Source organism: Musa acuminata, chromosome BXJ3-11 (assembly GCF_036884655.1).
Source record: "Musa acuminata AAA Group cultivar baxijiao chromosome BXJ3-11, Cavendish_Baxijiao_AAA, whole genome shotgun sequence".
Lineage (NCBI taxonomy): Eukaryota > Viridiplantae > Streptophyta > Magnoliopsida > Zingiberales > Musaceae > Musa > Musa acuminata.
The window spans coordinates 31,969,907-31,990,603 of NC_088359.1; the positions used below are offsets into that span (position 1 = coordinate 31,969,907).

General features: G+C 39.5%; 2 protein-coding genes across 2 annotated transcripts; one reads left to right on the forward strand and one right to left on the reverse strand.

Annotated features, from left to right (window-relative positions):
• Positions 1-5,304: 5,304 nt before the first annotated feature.
• LOC135653390 (peroxidase 39-like) lies at positions 5,305-7,190 on the forward strand. The gene is made up of 4 exons (XM_065175315.1): positions 5,305-5,719; positions 5,800-5,991; positions 6,065-6,230; positions 6,672-7,190. The coding sequence occupies exons 1-4, from the start codon at positions 5,504-5,506 to the stop codon at positions 7,085-7,087; spliced, it is 990 nt and encodes a 329-aa protein (XP_065031387.1). The 5' UTR covers positions 5,305-5,503; the 3' UTR covers positions 7,088-7,190.
• Positions 7,191-7,290: 100 nt separating this feature from the next.
• LOC135653389 (serine/threonine-protein phosphatase BSL1 homolog) lies at positions 7,291-20,690 on the reverse strand. The gene is made up of 21 exons (XM_065175314.1): positions 20,367-20,690; positions 20,213-20,273; positions 20,043-20,121; positions 19,859-19,938; positions 19,655-19,749; positions 18,573-18,672; positions 17,946-18,015; positions 14,919-15,020; positions 14,575-14,656; positions 14,321-14,491; positions 12,679-12,868; positions 12,362-12,578; positions 12,111-12,281; positions 11,801-12,039; positions 10,092-10,176; positions 9,916-10,014; positions 9,644-9,843; positions 9,485-9,560; positions 8,296-8,431; positions 8,077-8,216; positions 7,291-7,609 (listed from the first exon to the last, which is right to left on the reverse strand). The coding sequence occupies exons 1-21, from the start codon at positions 20,569-20,571 to the stop codon at positions 7,526-7,528; spliced, it is 2,682 nt and encodes an 893-aa protein (XP_065031386.1). The 5' UTR covers positions 20,572-20,690; the 3' UTR covers positions 7,291-7,525.
• Between the last annotated feature and the right edge of the window lie 7 nt (positions 20,691-20,697).

The following is a 20,697-nucleotide window of genomic DNA, read 5'->3' on the forward strand; positions in this document are numbered from 1 at the left end:
AATGTTGTTCACTTGTCCATGAGTTAATAATACCAACAAAAATTATACTTGGGCCAACAGCTTCCTAATTCTCATAGAAATAAAATAGATCCCCTACTCTGTTGAAGAGATACGTAAGTAGATCCCGAACGTGTAGTTGATGTCTGACAATTTATTCTTGCACGAAGTGAAAGTCGATAGCTATGTGTTTTATCTATGAGTGGAATACTAGATTAGCACATAGATAAGTGGCTCCAACATTGTCATAATATATTATACGAGTAGATATGATGTTAATGCTAAATTCTTTGAAAAGATTCATGACCCAATTGAGTTCTGCAACAGCGGTGGCTATGACATAATATTCAGCTTCAGTTGTAGAACGTGCAGCTATCTTTTGCTTTTTAGAGCTTCAACTGATTGGATTAGATCCAAGGAAGAGAATATACCCCGACGTGGATGTTCTGTCATCAAAATTTCCTACCCAATCAGCATCGGCAAAGGCGTGGAGATTAAGGGGGGAGTGTTTGCAGAAAAAGAGGCCATGATTGATAGTCCCGTGAAGATACCGTAAGATTCGTTTGATTGCAGACCAATGCATAGTAAATGGTCGATGCATAAACTGGGATAGTTTATTGACCGCAAATGAGATATTTGGATGAGTGAGAGATAAGTACTGTAAGGAGCCAAGGACTTGACGGTATTGAGTTGGGTCTGTAGTAGGGCTTCCATCACAAAGTTTGAGTGACTCGCCAATAGACAAAGTTTGTGCCACCTACTCCATCACATATACATCATTGGGGTACACCATCAATCTCGAAAAGTCTTTACGTCCCGTCATGTTATTTTTATAGAAACTATATTTTCATTTCACAACCCAACCCTGAGTCTCCTACTATGCCACAAACTTTTTGGGATACACCATCAAGCTGTCGTCTATCTCATTAATCGTATGCTCACTCCAGTCCTTAAGTATGAGTCATCATTTGAAAAATTATTTCATAAATCCTCGAACCTTCAAAAACTTAAAGTGTTTGGTTGTCTATGTTATCCATGGTTGCGTCCATATGCCTCACGTAAGATAACATCAAAATATAAACCTTGCGTTTTCATTGGATACTCCCTTGATCATAATGCCTTTTGATGCTATAAACCCCTTGAAGTTATTTACACTGATGTTTAGGGCCCCGCTCTAATTACTTCCTTTGACAAATTCAGATTTTATATTATTTTCGTAGACTATTTCATCAAATACACATGGTTATACCCTCTTCACCATAAATCTGAAGTTTCAATAGTCTTTACCAACTTTCGATGATTGGTCGAGAACTTCTTTCAGTCTAAAATTAAGATTGTTTACTTTGATGGTGGCGACAAATATCAAGCCCTCACATCTTGCTTATCTGATTGTGGTATACAACACCTCAAGTTACCTCCACACACTCCTCAACTCATCGGCTCTGCTAGTTGAAATTGGTCTCACTCCTCCACTCATTTTTATTTCTCAATTCGACGAACAGAATCATATCTCAATTGAATTCTTTCTTAATTCCTTTAAGTAATAAAAGTCATACATATTAATTGGATTAGATCTGGGAAGATCTCATCAAATTCCCTCCCAATTATTAATTACATTGGATTAGAACCTAAATTTAGAGTTGACATGTCTTCCCAAGAGAGGATATATAGCAGTTGCTCACCATAGGCCAAAGAAGGAGATGCTAAGAACCCACACTCACTCCATGCAAGATTTGAACCCCAAAAATATAAATTGTATAACGTTATTATTTATTATGATGGATATATATATAATTGATCCCTTACCTACCCAAGTGCTAACTATATGCCTTGTGAAGCTTGTGTGAAGAGTGATGTCAAGACATGGAGCAGTTTGTGTGAAGCTTGTGAGCTTATCACTCATGGGAGCATTAATTGAAGGCTGCAATGTCGGGTGGAAAGAAGAATAAATGGAAACAAGTAGAGATTGCCTTTGAATTCGAAATGACCCAAACACAATTATGATGATGTTTTTGTATGTATGTATGTGAAGAAAAGAGAAATATCGAGTGAAACAATGATCAAGAAAGAAAGAGGTTTTTTCTCTTAATAAATAGCTGCTTTTTTTTTCTTTTAAGAATTCTTAGGTGTAACCATATATGCCTTCAACTCAAGAATAATCATAGAATTTGGATAATTTTGATCTTCCAATCTACTGCACACTTCAAATAAGGTTGGGGTAGAGTATAGTGAATCTATTTGATGACATGTCCAAAAATCTATCTACGATCCTCTTTCGATGCTCGAGTTGGTAGAGACGACGATAGTATAGTACTAAAAAGAGAATAATATGCATGTTGATGATGATAGTAATCGTCGATCCACCTTAGAATATTCTCTACAATCGTAAGATCGATTAGTAGTACATACACATAGGACATTAGTGATGATGGTGTACCAGATATACTCATCAAAGATATACTCATCGAAAAATTAGAATAGAATTTGTTGTCATGGTGATTTTGTCTTGATTGACTACGACTACCATAGTACAGTAGCAATGTGTGGTGTTGGTGAGTGAGCTCGACGATGAAGAATGTTGGTGTAGTGCCACTTTCTCAAAGTTTGAACTTCTCGCTTGTAAGGCCCGATTGGAAGGAAATATGTCGCATTCGCTTGATGAATCGGTCATAAACAACAGCTCATGAGCACCCAAATCACAGTCATGTGTCCAATCGGGCTTGGTGGAATGAATGGCGATGGAGAGGATTGAACATCACTTTGAAAAGGAAGATTAGGTTTGAGTGGCACAAAAAGAAAGTTGGTTTTAGAATTCCTATATTTTTAGGATGACATATTAAATATTTATTTCAAGGTGGATTATGATTAACCTCTTATCTCCGAATCATATGTGTGTAAAGATGTCGTAATTGAGGTGCTTCTAAAGGGAAAACGTTAAGTTGCCACTTACATAAAAACTGAGGTCGTAAGATGTTTCCCAATCTTATCTCTTTAATATCCAAATTAGTAGTCCGAAGTAAATAAATATGTAAAAAATGATCTATGCTATAAGAAAATTTTATACTTAATTATAGAGAGACGAAATATTATGTGAAGAGGGCATCCTTAATTATCTCTAATAATCTATCTTTATCCTTTTGTCCACACAACTATTCCTCGAAATTTTTGACGTACACAAAGGATCAAAACTCAAGATATAATTTTATCCATTATATTTGATGATTATCTCCATGAATGTAAAAAAAAAAAAACCAAATCATGTAAATATTATATTATCTTCTCTGATCTGAGTCTTATCGCTGATTTCTGAATTTTCTGCTTTGGTTCGAAGGTCTTTTTCTTCTCTCGAACACTGGCTCGCTCTCGAATATCGAGGAGGATGGCGGTGTTAGATTGTTTGGTCACTGTTTAAGCGGATAATTGAAAGGATAATGTTAGAATAAGTAGTTTCGCCTGTGGAGAAAGAAGCAAAATACAAATGAACGCCACCGACACACTTCATCATCCCCATGGCGGCCGCAGTGCGTGCATGGCCCGCTACAGCTTTGAGAAGGAGACTTTTTTGGCGTCGCCACCAGTGGTTGCATGCACCAACTGCCACGAGATGAGCTCCGACAAAGAACAAGGACAGCTATTATCTGCGTTTGTATATATGCAGATGGTTGCAAACGATAGGTATCAGCACATGAAAAGACGAATAAAGTGATGGCTAACTTTAACGACCAAGTCAATCTTAGATCAATGTCTTTCTTCTTCTTCAATATTCATAAAGACCTTCAATCTTAGGTCTTTTTTGTCGTCTGCTATAAGGTGGAAGACATGAAGAAGCATGTCACTCTGTCTAGATGAGGAGACTCCAGGGTGTCTCGGAGATATACCGATCTTTTAAGTCTCTTCCCACACTTCAACTTATATCTTTATGGCTTCATTTTTAGATAATTTTTTTATCTAAAATATTTTAATATTTTCTCTCTCATCACATGAACAATAATATATATGATTGTGATGATATCGGTGATGTTCGGATCAACCCGATTCAATTTAAACCGAGGTGTGTAAAAAGTTCAATATGGTCGAAGGTTTAAACGCTTCCATTATGAATGAGGGAGGCTCGTCGACTACGAGGTGTATAAAAAATTTAATGTGGTCAAAGGTTCAAACGCTTTTGTTATAGACGAGAGAGACTCATCGACTACGAGGTATGTAAAAAGTTCAATGTCATTGAAGGTTCAAACACTTCCTTTATGGATGAGAGACTCGTCCTAGTCGACTTATACAAAGACCAATAGTAAACAATAATTGATCTCGATTATCATATCCAGCTTTTTATAGTAGGCAAATCAAATGATTCATTTGACCTATTATTTTGGACTACGTTTGAAATATATTTCGACATTGATTGTATTGTCACGTGTCGAGTTGCGACGGGAGTAAATATTTTTTTTATTAATATACATAACCACGAAGAACTTGGAAAATTTTAAATGTGTTACATACACGTCTATGAAAAGAAAAAGATTGATAACGTCTTGTCGTCGGCTAGCTCATGCGGTTAGCTAGTCATTTAAAGCGTTCGTCCCAACACATCTCGTCTCGCCACCAATCATGCACGATGACGAAAATTATTTCTCATCTTTTCTTTGATATGTTAATTTCTATACGATCATGACTCAAAAAAAAAAAGAAAAGAAAAAGGAAGTGATGAGACAAGACAGATCACCTAAAGATGCCTTCATCCTCTTCCACGGGTCATCTTTGTATAGATTAAGTGATATCTCGGACTCAAGACATGCTAAGATTTGTTCTCAAGAGGCTTTCACTGTTGATCCTTACTATATTATATTAAATCTCAAAATAAAATTCTTAATTTAGTAAAGAACTCCAAGTTTTTCTTCTCCTACGACATTTCGTAATTCAATTATCGTGAGTCGTTTATGTTTTCTAAATTTATTTTAAATATTTACTGACTTGAACGTCGAAGACATGTTGAAAGCTCGGAACTTGGCCTTCTATCTCCTCCTCCACCGCCTAAAAGTACTAGTAGTTAGAAGGACCACCATCAATTATTTGTGAAGAAGAGAAAAGAATGGTTCCTTGAGCTACAAGATAAGAGCAATGGCCTCGGTAGGCCACGTTCCCTCTCGTCGACTATGAGAGCGACTCTACCTCGTGTGTCTTCGTTTTCACTATAAATCTAATTTTGACGTTCATTTACTCTCCACATTGATCTTTGATTCCAATTAGTTGCAACTCACCAGTGTTTTGGTAGTTGTTCATAAGTCAAGTAGTTGACGAAAGATTCCTTGTTAATGTTGAGGCATATGATTAACCTATGTGATCTCTTCATAAATCTTTTCTTAGGTCTTCACTGAAAGATTATATCTATCCATATATATATATATATATAATGTAGTCTATATAAGGGGCAGCAAGTGAAGCTTATGTTAGCGGAAAAGAAGACTGGCAGTAGAGGAAGCCTCATTTGGAAAGGGGGACGCGACCAGAGATGATGAAGCGGAGCTTTCTTCTCCTGTTGGCCGTAGCGATAGCTCTTGGAAGTTGTGCGAGAGACCAAGCTGAAGGCTTGAAGAAGGGCTTCTACAAGAAGAGTTGCCCTCAGGCTGAGGAAACCGTTCGGAGCATCATATGGAATCACGTCTCGAGCAACTCGGAGCTGCCTGCAAAGTTGCTGAGGCTGTTCTTCCATGACTGCTTCGTCAGGGTACGTACGAGTAAGTTTTGTTCGAGGAAAGGGAGAGGTCGGCAAATAACATGCATGCGCATTCGCATTCTCGATGACAGGGTTGTGATGCCTCCATCTTGATCGAGTCGACCTCCGACAATGTTGCCGAAAAGGACGCAGGCCCGAACCTATCGCTAGCAGGCTTCGATGTCATCGAAGAGGTGAAGACGGCATTGGAGACGGCATGCCCGGGGACGGTCTCGTGCGCAGATATAGTTGCATTGGCGGCGAGGGACTCTGTCTCCTTCCAAGTACTGTTCCTGAGCTAAAACTACAGTGGTTGTGGTCATCGATGGTGGCGCTCACGGATGCATACATTTGCAGTTCAACAAGCTTCTGTGGAAGGTGAAGACCGGGAGGAGGGACGGCACAATCTCCCGGCGATCGGAGGCCCTCTCCGACCTCCCTTCGCCGGCCTCAAACTTCTCGGTGCTGGCCGGGCAATTCGCGAACAAAGGCCTCCACGTCAAGGATCTCGTCGTCTTGTCAGGTATAGTTGGGTCGACCATAGGCCGATCCCGTAGTAAATTCGAGTCGGCGTCACGCGTCTACTGCTTCATGCACTGTGCGAGGTAAACAACGGTTGTTGATAACGTTCGCTGTGACGAGGACGACCGCTGGCGTCGTGCAATCATACACAAGAAGCACTGTGGCATGATTCATGGCGGCCGGTGGTCGTTGGGCTGTCTCATCGACGAAACCGGGTTCCGTCGTGCAAGCAGTGCCGAGGGGAATAGCCAAAATTATTTTGGATCTGTAGCGGCGTCGCTTGATACGACGACAGCTTGTGGGGGGTGCAACGTGGGCTCGCCGAGCGACTAGACTATGTCGACATTGCTTTTACTGTTGTTGCTTTAACGAAGGGGAGGAGGAAGGAAGAAGAAGAGGAAGGGTACTAGCAATTCGTGTTGAAAACCTACTTTGACTGCAGGTGCACACACCATCGGGGTCGGGCACTGCAACCTGTTCAGCCAGAGGCTGTACAACTTCACCGGGCAGAACGCGGAGAACGACACCGACCCGTCGCTGGACCCGACCTACGCGGCGTTGTTGAAGACCAAGTGCAGGAGCGTGGCGGACAACACCACGACGGTGGAGATGGACCCGGGGAGCAGCACCGACTTCGACAACCACTACTACGCCAACCTGCAGGAGAAGAAGGGGCTGTTCGTGTCCGACGCCGCACTCCTCACGAACCAGCGGTCGGCCAAGCTGGTGGGCAAGCTGCTGCACCCGGGAGACTTCTTCGACGACTTCAAGAACTCGATAACCAGGATGGGAGCCATCGGCGTGCTCACCGGCACCGACGGGGAGATCAGGAACAAGTGTAGCGTCGTCAACTCCTGAAACCTGATGTCACTTTCTCATGAACAAGTGTAGCTGTTATCTACTCGTTGGATGTCGTAATTGATAAGATGGTTGTTTAATAACGTTAAGATGGGTCATTACACATTTCTAACTTAAATAGGAGATCAGAATTTCTATGTTACCGAAACAATACGTTGGTTGACGACATCCTCATGCACTGAGTATACATACACAAATCGATCGATCAAAAACTTCACATGTACAAGAAGGAATTTACCAGTAGTGTGTTTTGTTGTAACTCTACTTTTACAAACATAACAAGATTGATTGGTAGCTTACCGATGATGTACAGGAGGATTATTTCGAAGGTGATATGACAAATTACATTACCGGAGGAGGGAGGAACAATACTAGTACAACATTGCACACTAGGCAAAAGCGATGAGGTAGAAATTTCTCCTGTTTAAGGTCGGTGCTTCATATGTAAGCAAGAGAACTCCTGTCATTAGCAGACTGTGGCCGGCCTCGAGTGGGCGTAGGCGGTCTCTGAATATTGAGCTCCTGCAAAAACATTGTATCCAAAGATGAAGGTTGGTGGGTCAATCCAAGGAACATCTTTTTTATCCGAAAAAACAAAAGCTGATAGAAATAGAATATCAAACATGTTCTGGTAAAATGGAATAGACTGTTGTGTCCGAGCTAAATTTTTCTTTTTTAACTACACCTTTTGCAATTTCAGATTGTTTCTAAATCTTCTTATATCAGAAAAAAAAAGTTATAAATAAGTAATTTATCACGAAAACAAAATAGAATATTGAACATGTTTTTAAATCTTCTTATATCAGAAAACTCTGAAATTATGTTCTATATTGAACATATCGAACATGATATCAGAGTGTTCCTCCTTTGGCCTAAATGGTATACAAGGTAAAACACAAAAGTATCATGATGGCACTATTGATAAGGGCCGAAGAATAACTTCACACAAAGATGATTCATATTCATGTGATGTGACCGTTAGTTCTGACCTGCATCCATGTGTCCTCTACGGCATGCTCAGGTGAAGACTCGGGTGACTGAAGCGGTGGTGGAAGCGGATGAATCAACTTGGGAACTACCACTAACCCCCTTCCAACAACGAGTATTGCCCCAGCATTATTTGCCGTACCTGATGCAAGTTACATCGCAGTGAAAAAGCAGTATTTACGAATGCATTGTAACAGAAGGAAAGACGATGACAACATTACCACAATAATTAGTTGCTGAAAACAACGTGATTAACTGTCCCTGAGCAAACCGTTCGAAACCATCCATCACACATTCATGAGCTCTTATGATGAGCTGTAATTTGTTTCTCTTACAGAATTCAGTGACTCGGTCAGGCTGCAAGTTCAAAGGACTTCACGATTACTTCTAGGCAGCTACAAAAAGATAAAAGTAGAGCCTAAACATAATCGATCCATTCAAAACAATGTTGCTATAGGCAAGCAAGTGAATGGGGCACAGAAACAGACTTGAGACAATGTATACTATCATGTGCTATGTATATCATCACATGAATAAAATGAGAATAAAAGTAGACAGCATCCTTGAGTGCATTTTACAATTACTTGTGAATCTTGCAACCATTGTCATCAAGTCAAAATTAGCATTGTTGAACTGGCTGCACACAGATAATCTGGAGTAAGGGCCACATTCACATGGGTTTGTCATTTATAAGTCTGTCACCTAACTTCTATGTGTCAGAACCATTTCACAAGTATCTGAGTCACAAAAAAAATACAGGCAACCATGGATTGCCACGGGACATGTTTCTTATTACCATGATTTTCTTTTCTCATCCCTTTTGCCTATAAATATACAATTGTGTTAAAATTAAGCTTATCTCTGGACGTAACAATGTAGAACTTATTATCACTGTTCAAGTCAATGGCATGCGAATCCTCCATAATATAACATGGGAACTGGCTAAATTGTGTTCCCAAAGGCTGATGTGAAGTGTAAAGGCATAATGTAAATTTAGCAATGAGCAGTTGTTTTTGTAGTTTGGTAAGTTTGCATCAAGTCTGGTTAATACCCAGAAAAGTGAAAGGAAAAAGGAGGGAAGGCCACACTAAACATATTCATAATGTTTGAAAGTCAAAAAGCAAGACTTCAAAAAAAAAAAACAGAAAATTGCATATGTTTGCTTTAAGCTAAGACCAAATTCTCAGGCGTTTTTAACTCCAGTTTCTAGGTAGTATCCGATGTTTTTAACTCCAGTTTCTAGGTAGTTTCTTAGCATGAAGCAACCATAGTGATAGTTAAGCATGTAAAGCAATTTATAGGACATCAACTAATGATTGGTAAATTATGCATCAAGCATCACAATTTAAGAGTAACCTTGTAGTCATTCAATAAGCAAGCAGTCTCATAAAAAATGATATATAAATATACCCCAAAAGTGACCAGGCCAGGTCCCCTGGCATTTGGTCTCAAACCCTCTATGCTATCATTCTCTGTGGGATCAGACCTGAAAATTGAACGATCATCAGTATAAATTTTCAAAGGTGTGACAGATATGATGTAAATAGGAGTTGCATAGGACTTAAGTACCAAAGAAGGTCCATTAGAATAATAGATCCAACATCCATGGTAATGGGCCTTTCAAGCTTCTCTATCTGCTCGACAGAGTTTATAGACCTCCCAATACCACCATGCATACAGATAATCTTCTTCTCTATGAGAGCAGCAAGTGGAAGGTAGTTGAAAAGTTGATTAAATCGAGTCCATGCCCATATCCCATCATTTTCCCCCTGAAAAACTATCTAATTAGCAATTTCTGATCATACAACCATGAAGGTATTTATAGTCATTTATCTTCCTACCATTCTCTCAATGCATTCAAGACGAAAACCAAAAAGAGCGTTGATGTCAGCTGCTTCATGGTTTCCTCGGATCAGATGGACATTCTCCGGATACTCTATCTGTATCCATTTGTTAAGTTTTATTGCAAAATTTAGAAAGGTGCATATGATAAGAAATTTCAAGAGCCAGAACTTACTTTCAGTGCAAGTAGCAATGTTATTGTTTCCAAGCTATGCTGACCTCGGTCCACATAATCCCCCAAAAACAGATAGTCTATGTACCTGAAATACAAAATGACCATAGATACAGAAAAGCACAAAGCCACTGCCTATTATCACAGCACAAAAAATATATAGGCAAGTATTCCGGTCTGCATGATTAAATTTCTATTAGTCAATATATGACGAGGAATAAAAGTCCCATGTCCTGCTTGATCTAGAATGTGAGTTCTCAAAAGAGTTATTGAGGGATTAGAATCAAGAAATGGTCATTTTGCGTGTAGTCGCTCTTCGACATAGCTAAGAGCTGTATGAAACAACTAACGTAAAGGTACAGTCATCCAAGGCCACAAAAACCTAATAATTTTCAGATGGCTGACCACTTTTGCTCAAAATGATTTTATTGAACTATGCTAAATAAATAAAGAATCCATTCCCTGCATTGAAGATTTGATGGTGCCACAAACAAACTAGAGTTACTAGATAACCTGCAACACCTTCCGGTGTGCAATATGGCTTTACCACATTAAAAAAATAGCATGTCAGAGAATGACAAGAGGGAGCAAAAGGCAAAAGTTGCCTAGTGATGCAGTTAAAACACCAGCTGCATAAGCTTGGTCTTCTTGACGGTGATATAGAGAAGGTTTTTCTTAATTAAAGAAAAATTAATGCTTTCAGTAAAGAAGCATACAGCAACATTTCCGAATCATCAATATTCACACATTAGCCAGACCACCAATAATCCATTTAAAATGCATAATTATTATTAGTTTATTATGATCAAAAACCAATAAGCTTTCAGGATCAGATATGTAGCCGAAATCGACTAATCAAGTTCCTTCTACTCATTATGTTTTGATCATGATACCTAATTGTATTTGTTAGTCTCTTGGTGATTCAGATAATCTCTTATCAAAGAAGGCCAGCTAAATTGGTTTCCCAATCCCAAGGAAAATAAACACCCTGAGATACTGCCAGGTCAAATTTTTGTTAAATGTATAGAACTGTTTTGTTATATTTTTCATGCTTTTCCTGTCACTTTTTACCTATTCTTTTTCTTTTTCATCCTGGTCACCACCAATCTCAGCATACTAAAGATGTCATTCATTCCAAGATACCAGTCTGCATGCTGACTGGAACTCTGATTGTATCAAGATCCGCTATTCTAGTCTCAGCCTATCCTAAGATAAGAAAATTTTGAAAATAGAAAATATATTTATGTAAAAACCATGATATGACGTTTCATGTATCGGACCCGAGCTGATCCCTGGCCGGACTAGCATGGGTTTGGTATGTGCCAATGTATCACACTTGGTACACAGATGTGCTGTGAAACTTTTTTAAGATCCGAGTATATAAGGTGTTGGAAGGCATGTGCCATGGTCCGTGCCGCCAATCTGATAGACTGCCAAACTGATACATACTTGTTCGGACAAAATGTACAACCATGATAACCACTACTAAATTTGTCATAAATTCCATCAAGGTTTTACTCAATATGTACCACTAGTTTCTAACCTTCCTTTCAGCACATATACTCTTACCTGATCTACTTGCAATACCACTTTATGAAATTAACATAATAAGCTTTTATATAATATCCTGCTTCAAACAGACCTATTTTAATGAAAATATTAACAAAAGAAAAAGAAAACAGCATATCAACAAGTCAATTTTTGAGTCTTACGTTATGTCTCCCGCAGTCGAGGGAAAACCATACTCATCAAATAGTCTCATAAGATCACCAAACTGACCATGAAGATCACCAAATACTTTAATTGGAGCTTTCAGCGGCAAGACTGTTGGTTCTTGCCTAAATATCTGCTCAGCAGCATGACAAAGTTCACCAACTTCATAGGAATCAAGAAAAAATCTTCTGTTAGCAGGGGCTTTCCAACATCTTGGCCTGAGCAAAAAGGATATTATCTGCAACAAGATACCTTACATTAAACATTTCTGCTACAACTCCAGAAAGAATAGCTAAGTCACATGCTTGCCTTCTTATGCAAGCCTTGTGGAGATTTCTGCCTATTCAAGAACTTTTTTGCTGAGTATGACTGTTCACCATTTGTAGGATGCACTCTTCTACTCTCATTCTCGAACTGGTCCAATGAAAGCTGCCTTATAAGCCCTCCTAGGCTGCCAACAGTTTCCTTAGCAACCACCACCTGAAATGCCAGAATATTAATGATCACAGATTCATAAAAATGGGTGAGAACTGAAAAGTTGGCAAAAAAAAAAAACATACCGCTCGAGAGTGCAACCGTACATCTGGCTCAAGAGAATAAGCAACATCTGAGGAATCCTCTGCATTTGAGAATTCATCATTGACTTGAGATTCTGACTCTTTGTCATCTGAGAGGCTTTCAATTGATGCTTCCTTTGCAGCTCGCCAGACAGCACTGACAGCTTCAGCTTCAGCAGCAGAAGCTTCAGTGAGCAAGTCAATAGATTTCTGATCCACACTGACAATAAAATCAAGACCCATATCAGCCTTCAGAACTTTCCTCAAGTTCAGCAAATATATAAAACGATATAAAGAAAATGAACTGAAAACTGAAAAACCTCAAACTGGCAGACGAAGCCATCCCTGATTTGTTATCCAATTCTTGTTCGACAGACTGTGAATCCGAATTAACACTTTGATTAGGTTTTTTATTTACAGCAGGGACCCTATCAGAATTGTACATGGAGGAACTAATTTCAGATTGCAAAGGAGAATTTTCTGCTACAAGAAAATCACCAAGTAGCATATCTGCAAAAAGGTCAACACTACAATTTCAGAGGTTAAGAAAAAAAGTAACAAAATTCAGAAGTGAAATAAATTTATTCAAAAATAATAATAAATTGATTCATGAAGAAGACACATAGCATCTCTCAGTTAATTATCATTGTCAGCATGACCAACAGAAAAATGCTTATGCATTCAAAGCTCAAATGCTTGTATCATCTCAAAAGCAATCACGTTCACTGATAAAAATATATTTTGTTCCTGATAGGGAGGCAGTGTTTATAGCAGTACCAAAATGTATATTGTGCTTTTGGAATTTGATTGATTACACTAAGTGAGAGAGAGAGCGAGAGAGTGAGAGAGAAAGAGATATCAACAGCTTGACAGCTGTTGATGATACAAGAGGGGAGAGGGGAAAAAGGTTAAAGAAGTCTTGATACCAGGCGGAAGGCATACCACCCAACACACTTGTTTGTATTGGTCATATTTCAACCAGACTGCCCGGCACATTAAGTTTACCAGGCTATAAACGCTATTCCAAGGTAGACCAAGCAAAATTACCCAGTCTAGACCAAGCAAAATTACACAGTCTGTGTACCACTCATGGCTCAAACCAGTAAAAGCCTGACACATACTTACCGCTACAGCTGTTTTTCTTTAAACCTTGATGGTGATCTTATGAATAATATCTCTATGCTAGACATGCTAATGAATATAGAACTGCAACAATAAAGTGAATAAAGTCAATGAACTTTAGCTTGGATATTCATGCACTCCAGAATTCTTCCCATGCAGCTATTAGAACAGCCAGCAACATGAAGCAAGAAAAATCGCTTGTGACTGATAATGCCTTATGATAAGTCATGCAAGCAATATGTTCACGATGTAATATAATAAGCCATCAATCAGTTTTGTATTCAATTCACAATGACCAAATTATTGGACTAAATAACAAGAGACCAGACCTTTCCTAGAGTCCAATAAGAATACAGCCAAGACCGGAGTAATAGAGAAGTTATACCCATAGCTTTGTTCCAACCAAGCAACCTTGCATGTTCACTTCTACAAGTAAGCATTAAGAATTGGAAACACCAGTTATGGTCTAAAATCTAGACTAGATGAGTGACAGTCATTTACGAGTATCATATCTGCAAAATATCTCTCCATCTTAGTTGCATACATATAACCACAGTTGAGTCATATTCTGCATTCGCAAAAGCCAATATTAAAGGTAAAGTTGACAATCATTGTAAGTTGCTTCTTTTATACCATAAACCTAAACACTATATTAGCAAGAAAATCATTGAGAGTTAAAAAGGGTAAATCAATTTATAATAAGGGTACAAAGATAATCATATGATCTCATATCAGGGGAACGAAAAGGCCTGCTACAATTGCTTGATCTAATGCAATATAAGCTACTAAGCATAAAAAAGTAATAACCAGTTCCTTGTACAATTAAGCGTTACAATTTACCTCCCCTAAGGCCACCATAGACGTATATTTGAGTGCCAACAGAGGCTGATGCATGGCGACACCTACGCAGAAGTTCCAAGGAACCATCCCGATCAGTTGGTGACTTGTGAGTGCGAGCGGACGTTACAATTCCATTTCGGTCCAACCACACCCCAGCAGCAGTGTCCAGAACTTCAACCAGAAATGTGGTTACACAATATTTTTGGATAAAATAAGCAGTACACAACTTGCAGCAAATGGTTGTTAAGGCTTACCTGCAATAGCACCTTCACCTTCAATATTTCGCCCTCCCTTGAGAGCACCTCCCGTAACATGCAAACGAGCCCCTACAAAAACCTGTAACTTGGACAGTCACTTTAACTGAAAGTGTACTACAAGAATTTTAAATTACTGCTAGAAGTATCTTTTTGTAAATATGCGTGATCAAGAAGCAAGCAGCAAAACATACTATGGAAAAGCAATCACTCCAAACTCATAAAGCCAGTAGCCGTACCATGTGCTAAAATTCTCCCATATAGAAATAGGTAACACCAGAAGAAGTTTAAATGTTTTACATAGTATACATAAGAATTGTAATGCATCTGATAAGACCACTTACCGCTGCATGCTGATACCTTGGAGATGGTGACACACCAGGAGCTAGAGTCCACTCCCATTGGCCATTTGTATGCATAAGCAGTCCATAAGCATCGGACAGAGACTGCAAGCACAGTAAGCAGGTTTATTCAGTAGATATCCTGGAGAAGGCCTTTAGAACTCCCACTTATACACTTGGTATTTCGTATCAGAAACCTCGCAAAACTTAAAAACAAAAGCATAAAGAACAGAACAAAAGGTGGTTAAAGAACATCTAAAACTTGGCTGGATTAACAATATCATTTATACTTCAAATTTTAGTTAGCCAAGAAGTAGTACAACAACAAGAAACAATTATTTTTTAGTATATGGGGCTGGCTACATGGTTCATTTTCCACCATTGCGCCCTATTAGGGCAATGTCACTGCTTAATATAAAGCTAGAAAAATCTTTCCATATCATGGCTAGCCACAACTTCTTTGGCCTTCCTCTACCTATCTGGACGCCACTTATCTGAATTTGGTCAGCTAAATGAAAGAAAGTCAATTCTACAAGGCAACAGCTAATATACACATCCTGACAGAATGCAATTACAATCTTAATGTGTCAAGAATTTGTGTGCATTTTGTGAACTCACCTTGTGCTTAAGAGCTAGACCATGTTTGTCTCCTTCAGGTTGAAGACAACAATCCTCGTTACTGTAAGACTAAACAACGTGGTTCGGTGAACAAGGCTCCTGCTATTGTGGGTCAATGTTTAGAGCTTTAACCTTAGAATTGGAGGCTATTCCCATGAGTCAAACTCTTGACACCCAAATCACAAAGGAATGTCATTATCATGGCTGTCTGACTTCAATTTAAAAATCATGTAACAAAAGATGCATTATATTCAACACCAAGAAGCAGACACTGACACGGGACATGGGCACGACACGATACAGACATGGCAACACATCATTTTTAAAAAAAATTAGGACACGGACATGTCGAGAACACGTGTATTTTTTAATATATATATAATATTTGATTAACATGGGTTTTGTAGTATTTATACTTAAACGTTATAAACTAATATTTGCTGAAATTTTAGATCCAAAAGTCTCATATCAGGGTTTAAAGATCAGTTGATATTTTTGTTGGAATTTGGATCCCTATTTGGGACTTTCTTAGAACCCCACAATTAAAATATCCCATGCTAACTTTAGCTAATGCTCATTTTAAGATGCAAAAATATATTTGGTAGTGATCTGTGAGCTTGGATATATGATTAATGTTACATGAATTGCCTACTGCTACATGTTAGTTCTTGATAAACCTCTAGACATTACATTTCTGCTTGAAATTAATCATAGGTATAATAAAAACTTTTATGTGGTTAATAAGAAGTGAAGGAAAATGTAATTGTATATTCAGCTGTAGATAACATATTTTTTCTATTAGAATTAATAACAACCACCGAAGCATGATTTTATAATCAATTAAGAGAAAATATTAATTAAAGCATAGTAATATAGGGTCCTTCAATTAAAAGTTTATTTTAAAAATAAATCAAAAAATTATTAACTAATTAAGATCTTAGTTTAGAATTGATTAATAATTTAATTTATTTCTAGAGTCCTAATTACTTTAACTAAAATACAAAGTGCAAACCTGCAAGATTTCTTAGCATTGAGGGGAAACACGCCACCATGCATCCCATCATGGTTTGGGGGGGAGCACACCACCATGCATCCAATCATGGTTTTGGGGGAAGCATGCCACCATGCATCCCACCATGGTTTGAATCAGCATTGTACCTTGCGACACAGGAGAAACCTGACCTAAATCTGGGAAAGTTGAAGATGGGCAAACTGTGAAGGATGGGTCTGGGTCAGCATCGTGCCTTGCGATGACGTTCGCCGGTGAGGATGAAGGGTGGGTCAAGCGATAGAAAGGTGACGTCGTTTGCTGGTGAGGAAGAAGGGTGAGTCCAGCAATAGAAGGTGAGGAAGAAGGCTTTGCGAGTGAGCCGAGATGTCGCCGAGGACCTGAGGGCGAGGGACGGTAGCTTACATTGGACACAGGTGGGCTCGGGGCACTGGGCAGAGCTGCAGCAGTGTCGTCAGTGCCCCTCCCCGAAGCTGATGGCCCTCACGTGAGGGCCATGCATGCTCAGCGACACACGTGAGCAGCACGCATGAAAGGGCGCAGAAGGCCCACCAAATTGGCGTGTCCATGCTTCTTAGATTCAATAACAAATCTCGTGCTGGTGGCTTAGTAGCGCTTGAAAACAAGGACTCAGTAGCCATCAAGTTTTGTAATGATCAAGGTTTGCCGTACCGGACTGTACCGCCTGGTACGGCGGTACATACCAGTCCGACAGGCCAACGGTACGCAGACCACCCCGTACCGTACCGAGTACTGTAGCAGTGTACAGTAACACTAACAGTGTACAGTGCTCGGTACACGTGAGTGTACCGCTCGGTACACCTGGGTGTACCGAGCGGTATACCGTACCGTACCGTACTGGTACCGAGCACGGGTCGAAACGCCGGTACGGTACGGCGAACCTTGGTAATGATCAACTATAGACATGATACAAGCTATTTGTTTCCAACTTTCGGAGTTCAGACACAAACATTACCACCATATTCACAATTAAGGGATATGTCATAAGATAGTTTTGGCCTGTTTTATTCTGTTATTGTTTCTTACCAGCCCTTTTATTTTAAGTAAAAAAACAAATTGAATATACCAAGGCTGACGCTGTTCAGGCATATGATTGTGACCAACTCTTAATACAAGACTACAAAAAACAAAGCCTGGCTTTCACAAGAATGACTAAGTAGCATACAAATTATATCAGAAGAAAGCCCACAGGTTACGAGGTATATAGTTCATGAGTATAACCACATCTATGTGAGAAAAGAAGTCAATCAAACCAAAGAAGAATTTAGTAGACACCTTTTTGTTAACTGACATACTTGAGTTATTTGTGAAGAATGCTGATCAGTAGAAGGAACCATAAAGGCATAAATTATAACAAAAGAAAAGAATAAAGCAGTTTGTACCATCCCTGAAGAATCTCTTCCACCACAAAGCAAAAGCATGCCATCAGAACGTGCACTTGCAGTGGCATACCTGTGAAACAGCATAATGAATGGAAAACAAAACCAAATGTCACAATAGTCAAGCTAAACTACAATATCCCAACTTCACATGGCATTCACACTTTGGAATTTCCATCACATGTCAAAATGATTTAATAAAGTACAAACTGCATAAGTAATAAAAAAGTCAACACTACTTATTAGTTGCAAACTCATATAGTTGACAAAAGTATAAATGAACTATAGAGTATAGACCAATAACAAAGTGGTATATAAAATGGTATTGCTAAGTTACCACAGAATCTACTCAGAATAAATCAAAAAATAATATCCTTCAAATATTAACAATAGAATCATGTATGCACACAACTTCAAAAGAGAATGTCCACAAAATTAAAATTTTAAAAAATACATTTATCCTTCCTTTATCCAGAGCCATGCTGCACCTTTCACAAGTAAAATCATTGAATGATGCCCAAAATAGTTATTGCTCAAAAAGAACCTAACAAACTTTGCAAATAACAAAGAGAAAATGGACCCACTGCCTTCACTTTCCAACTAATACTACCAAAGGAAGCAAAATCTCACATTCGAGCTGAAGGTCTGTCGCCTTCAGGGTTTAGTTTTTGCCATCTGTAGGGTTTCTGTGCAGTGTCCAAAGCCCATGCATCAGAGAGAACTCTCTTGCCTGAACAAAAGAACCAAATTTCAATTAAACAAAATATTAATGAATAACCAGTAATGACTCAATCTTCTTCCTGTTGCAAAGCACCCAAAGAAAGACTTAAGTAGAAAACATAGTAGATGCTTATTAAAGAAAGCATTAATAAATGCAAATGAAAGATGCAAAAGAATTCCAAAATCTGACCCAATCTGCAGGTGTGGCCTTGAGATGACCAAAGAAAGATCAGTAGATGCAAACCTCAATAGTAGAATTTAGACAAAGTTTGCACCATCACTTAAGGACATTTAGGTATATATTATCATTGATGCGTTCCTCAACCATTCTAAATCACTCACTTTTAGCAATTACATCTAGGATGCTAGATGAGACATTTATAGCTTCTATCAAGCACTAATATGATCAACGTATATCAAGTGGAACAAGACAAATCCCTCTTCACTGTTATGCAATGCAAGAATGTCAATAGGTCAATATATGTGAATTTATGGCCAAATTTGAGGTATGTGATTGAAAATAAATTTTTTTTCTATTTATTGTGCTAAAGTTAGCAAGAATTGAAGAACAGAATTCCGAGAAAGAAGTTAAACACGAAAAATAAAGAAAAAAGTGACATCCATTTCGAAATTGTTAAGATGCATCAATTAAGTTTTCAACTACAGAGGTCAACCATGATTTTTCTCATGCTGCACATAGGGCTGTAACCATGAGACAAGGAAGACAAACCAAAAGTCTATTAAGAAGCTAATTTACAAAAGAAAACATATGATTACATAATTAGGCATGTTAGGCCCTTGTTTGTTTGGCAAGTGTTTCATTTGTATCCTTTCAAACTCTCTTGCCAGAACCACCAATAAAACTGAACACTTAGAAATCGACAGACAACTTTATGTTTTTCACTAATTCTCAATAATTCATTTGCACTCTTGTACCACATAATCGTTAAGCTGATTGAGCATAATATTACGGTTCAAAGAAACAAACTCACCATCATTGCCACTGATTGTAACAAGATAACGCTGAGCTACCAAGTCCATGGTATGGCCATAGCGAGGACCTGGCCCGGGTCCTTGAACAACCACCCTGCAACAGACCACAACAGCGCATTATACAGACACTACTTGTTTGACACCCTCATACGTAAACCAGAAAAGGCTCGTAAAAGACTGACAAAGGACAGTTTGATCTTCACCTGTGCCACTTGAACTTATCATTTGTCAGGTCAAGAACATAGAGATCATCCGTCGAGTGCCCGGCAGGTCCAATGCCACCCTAGTAGAACCAATCACCAGCTATTTGTTTCAGATAAAGAAAATTGAAGAACACTCAAAGCCCAATAATTCACGATTGGTACGTTCCTGTCCAAATCTTGTTACCTGGAAAACAACCATTGTCCCAACCACTGCAGCGGCATGCGCAGCCCTCGGAGAAGGCGGCTCTCCCACGGGATGAATCCTGCCAGTCGAAAAAGAGGATTGCTGCATTCGCATCAACAAAATCAACTTGTAACCGGAGATCATCGACGACGATAAAGAGAAGTCCACACCTGGTCCATTTTCTGGTATTAACGTCATACGAGTGAACGGAATTCGTGACTCCCGCGAGCCCTTCACACCAACAAAAGGGGCACCACCATCAGTCGAAAACACCATCGAACTGCAGGCAAAGCGAGAGGAGGGAAGAGAGGGGCGGTGAGTTACTGATGCCAGGGACGGCGGAGGACGCGCCGCCCTCGATGGCGGTGGCGCCGCCGAAGAGGATGAGGCGGGGCCCGCGGGACTTGGTGGCGTCCACGGCGGTGAGGGAGTGACCGCATCGGGGGCCCGGGGCGTCGTCGTCCGTCTCCCAGCTCGAGTCCAGCCGCCGGTAGTTCGGCGCCGGGATCAGCCACGGCTTCGAGCCCATGCTGCGCCGCCACTCCGTCCTCCTCCTCCTCCTCCTCCTCCTCCGACCGCCGGGAGAAATCGCAAGACGTCGATTCCGATGAGGAACGCGGACAGGCGAAGTGGAGACGACAGCTGGAAAGAGAAA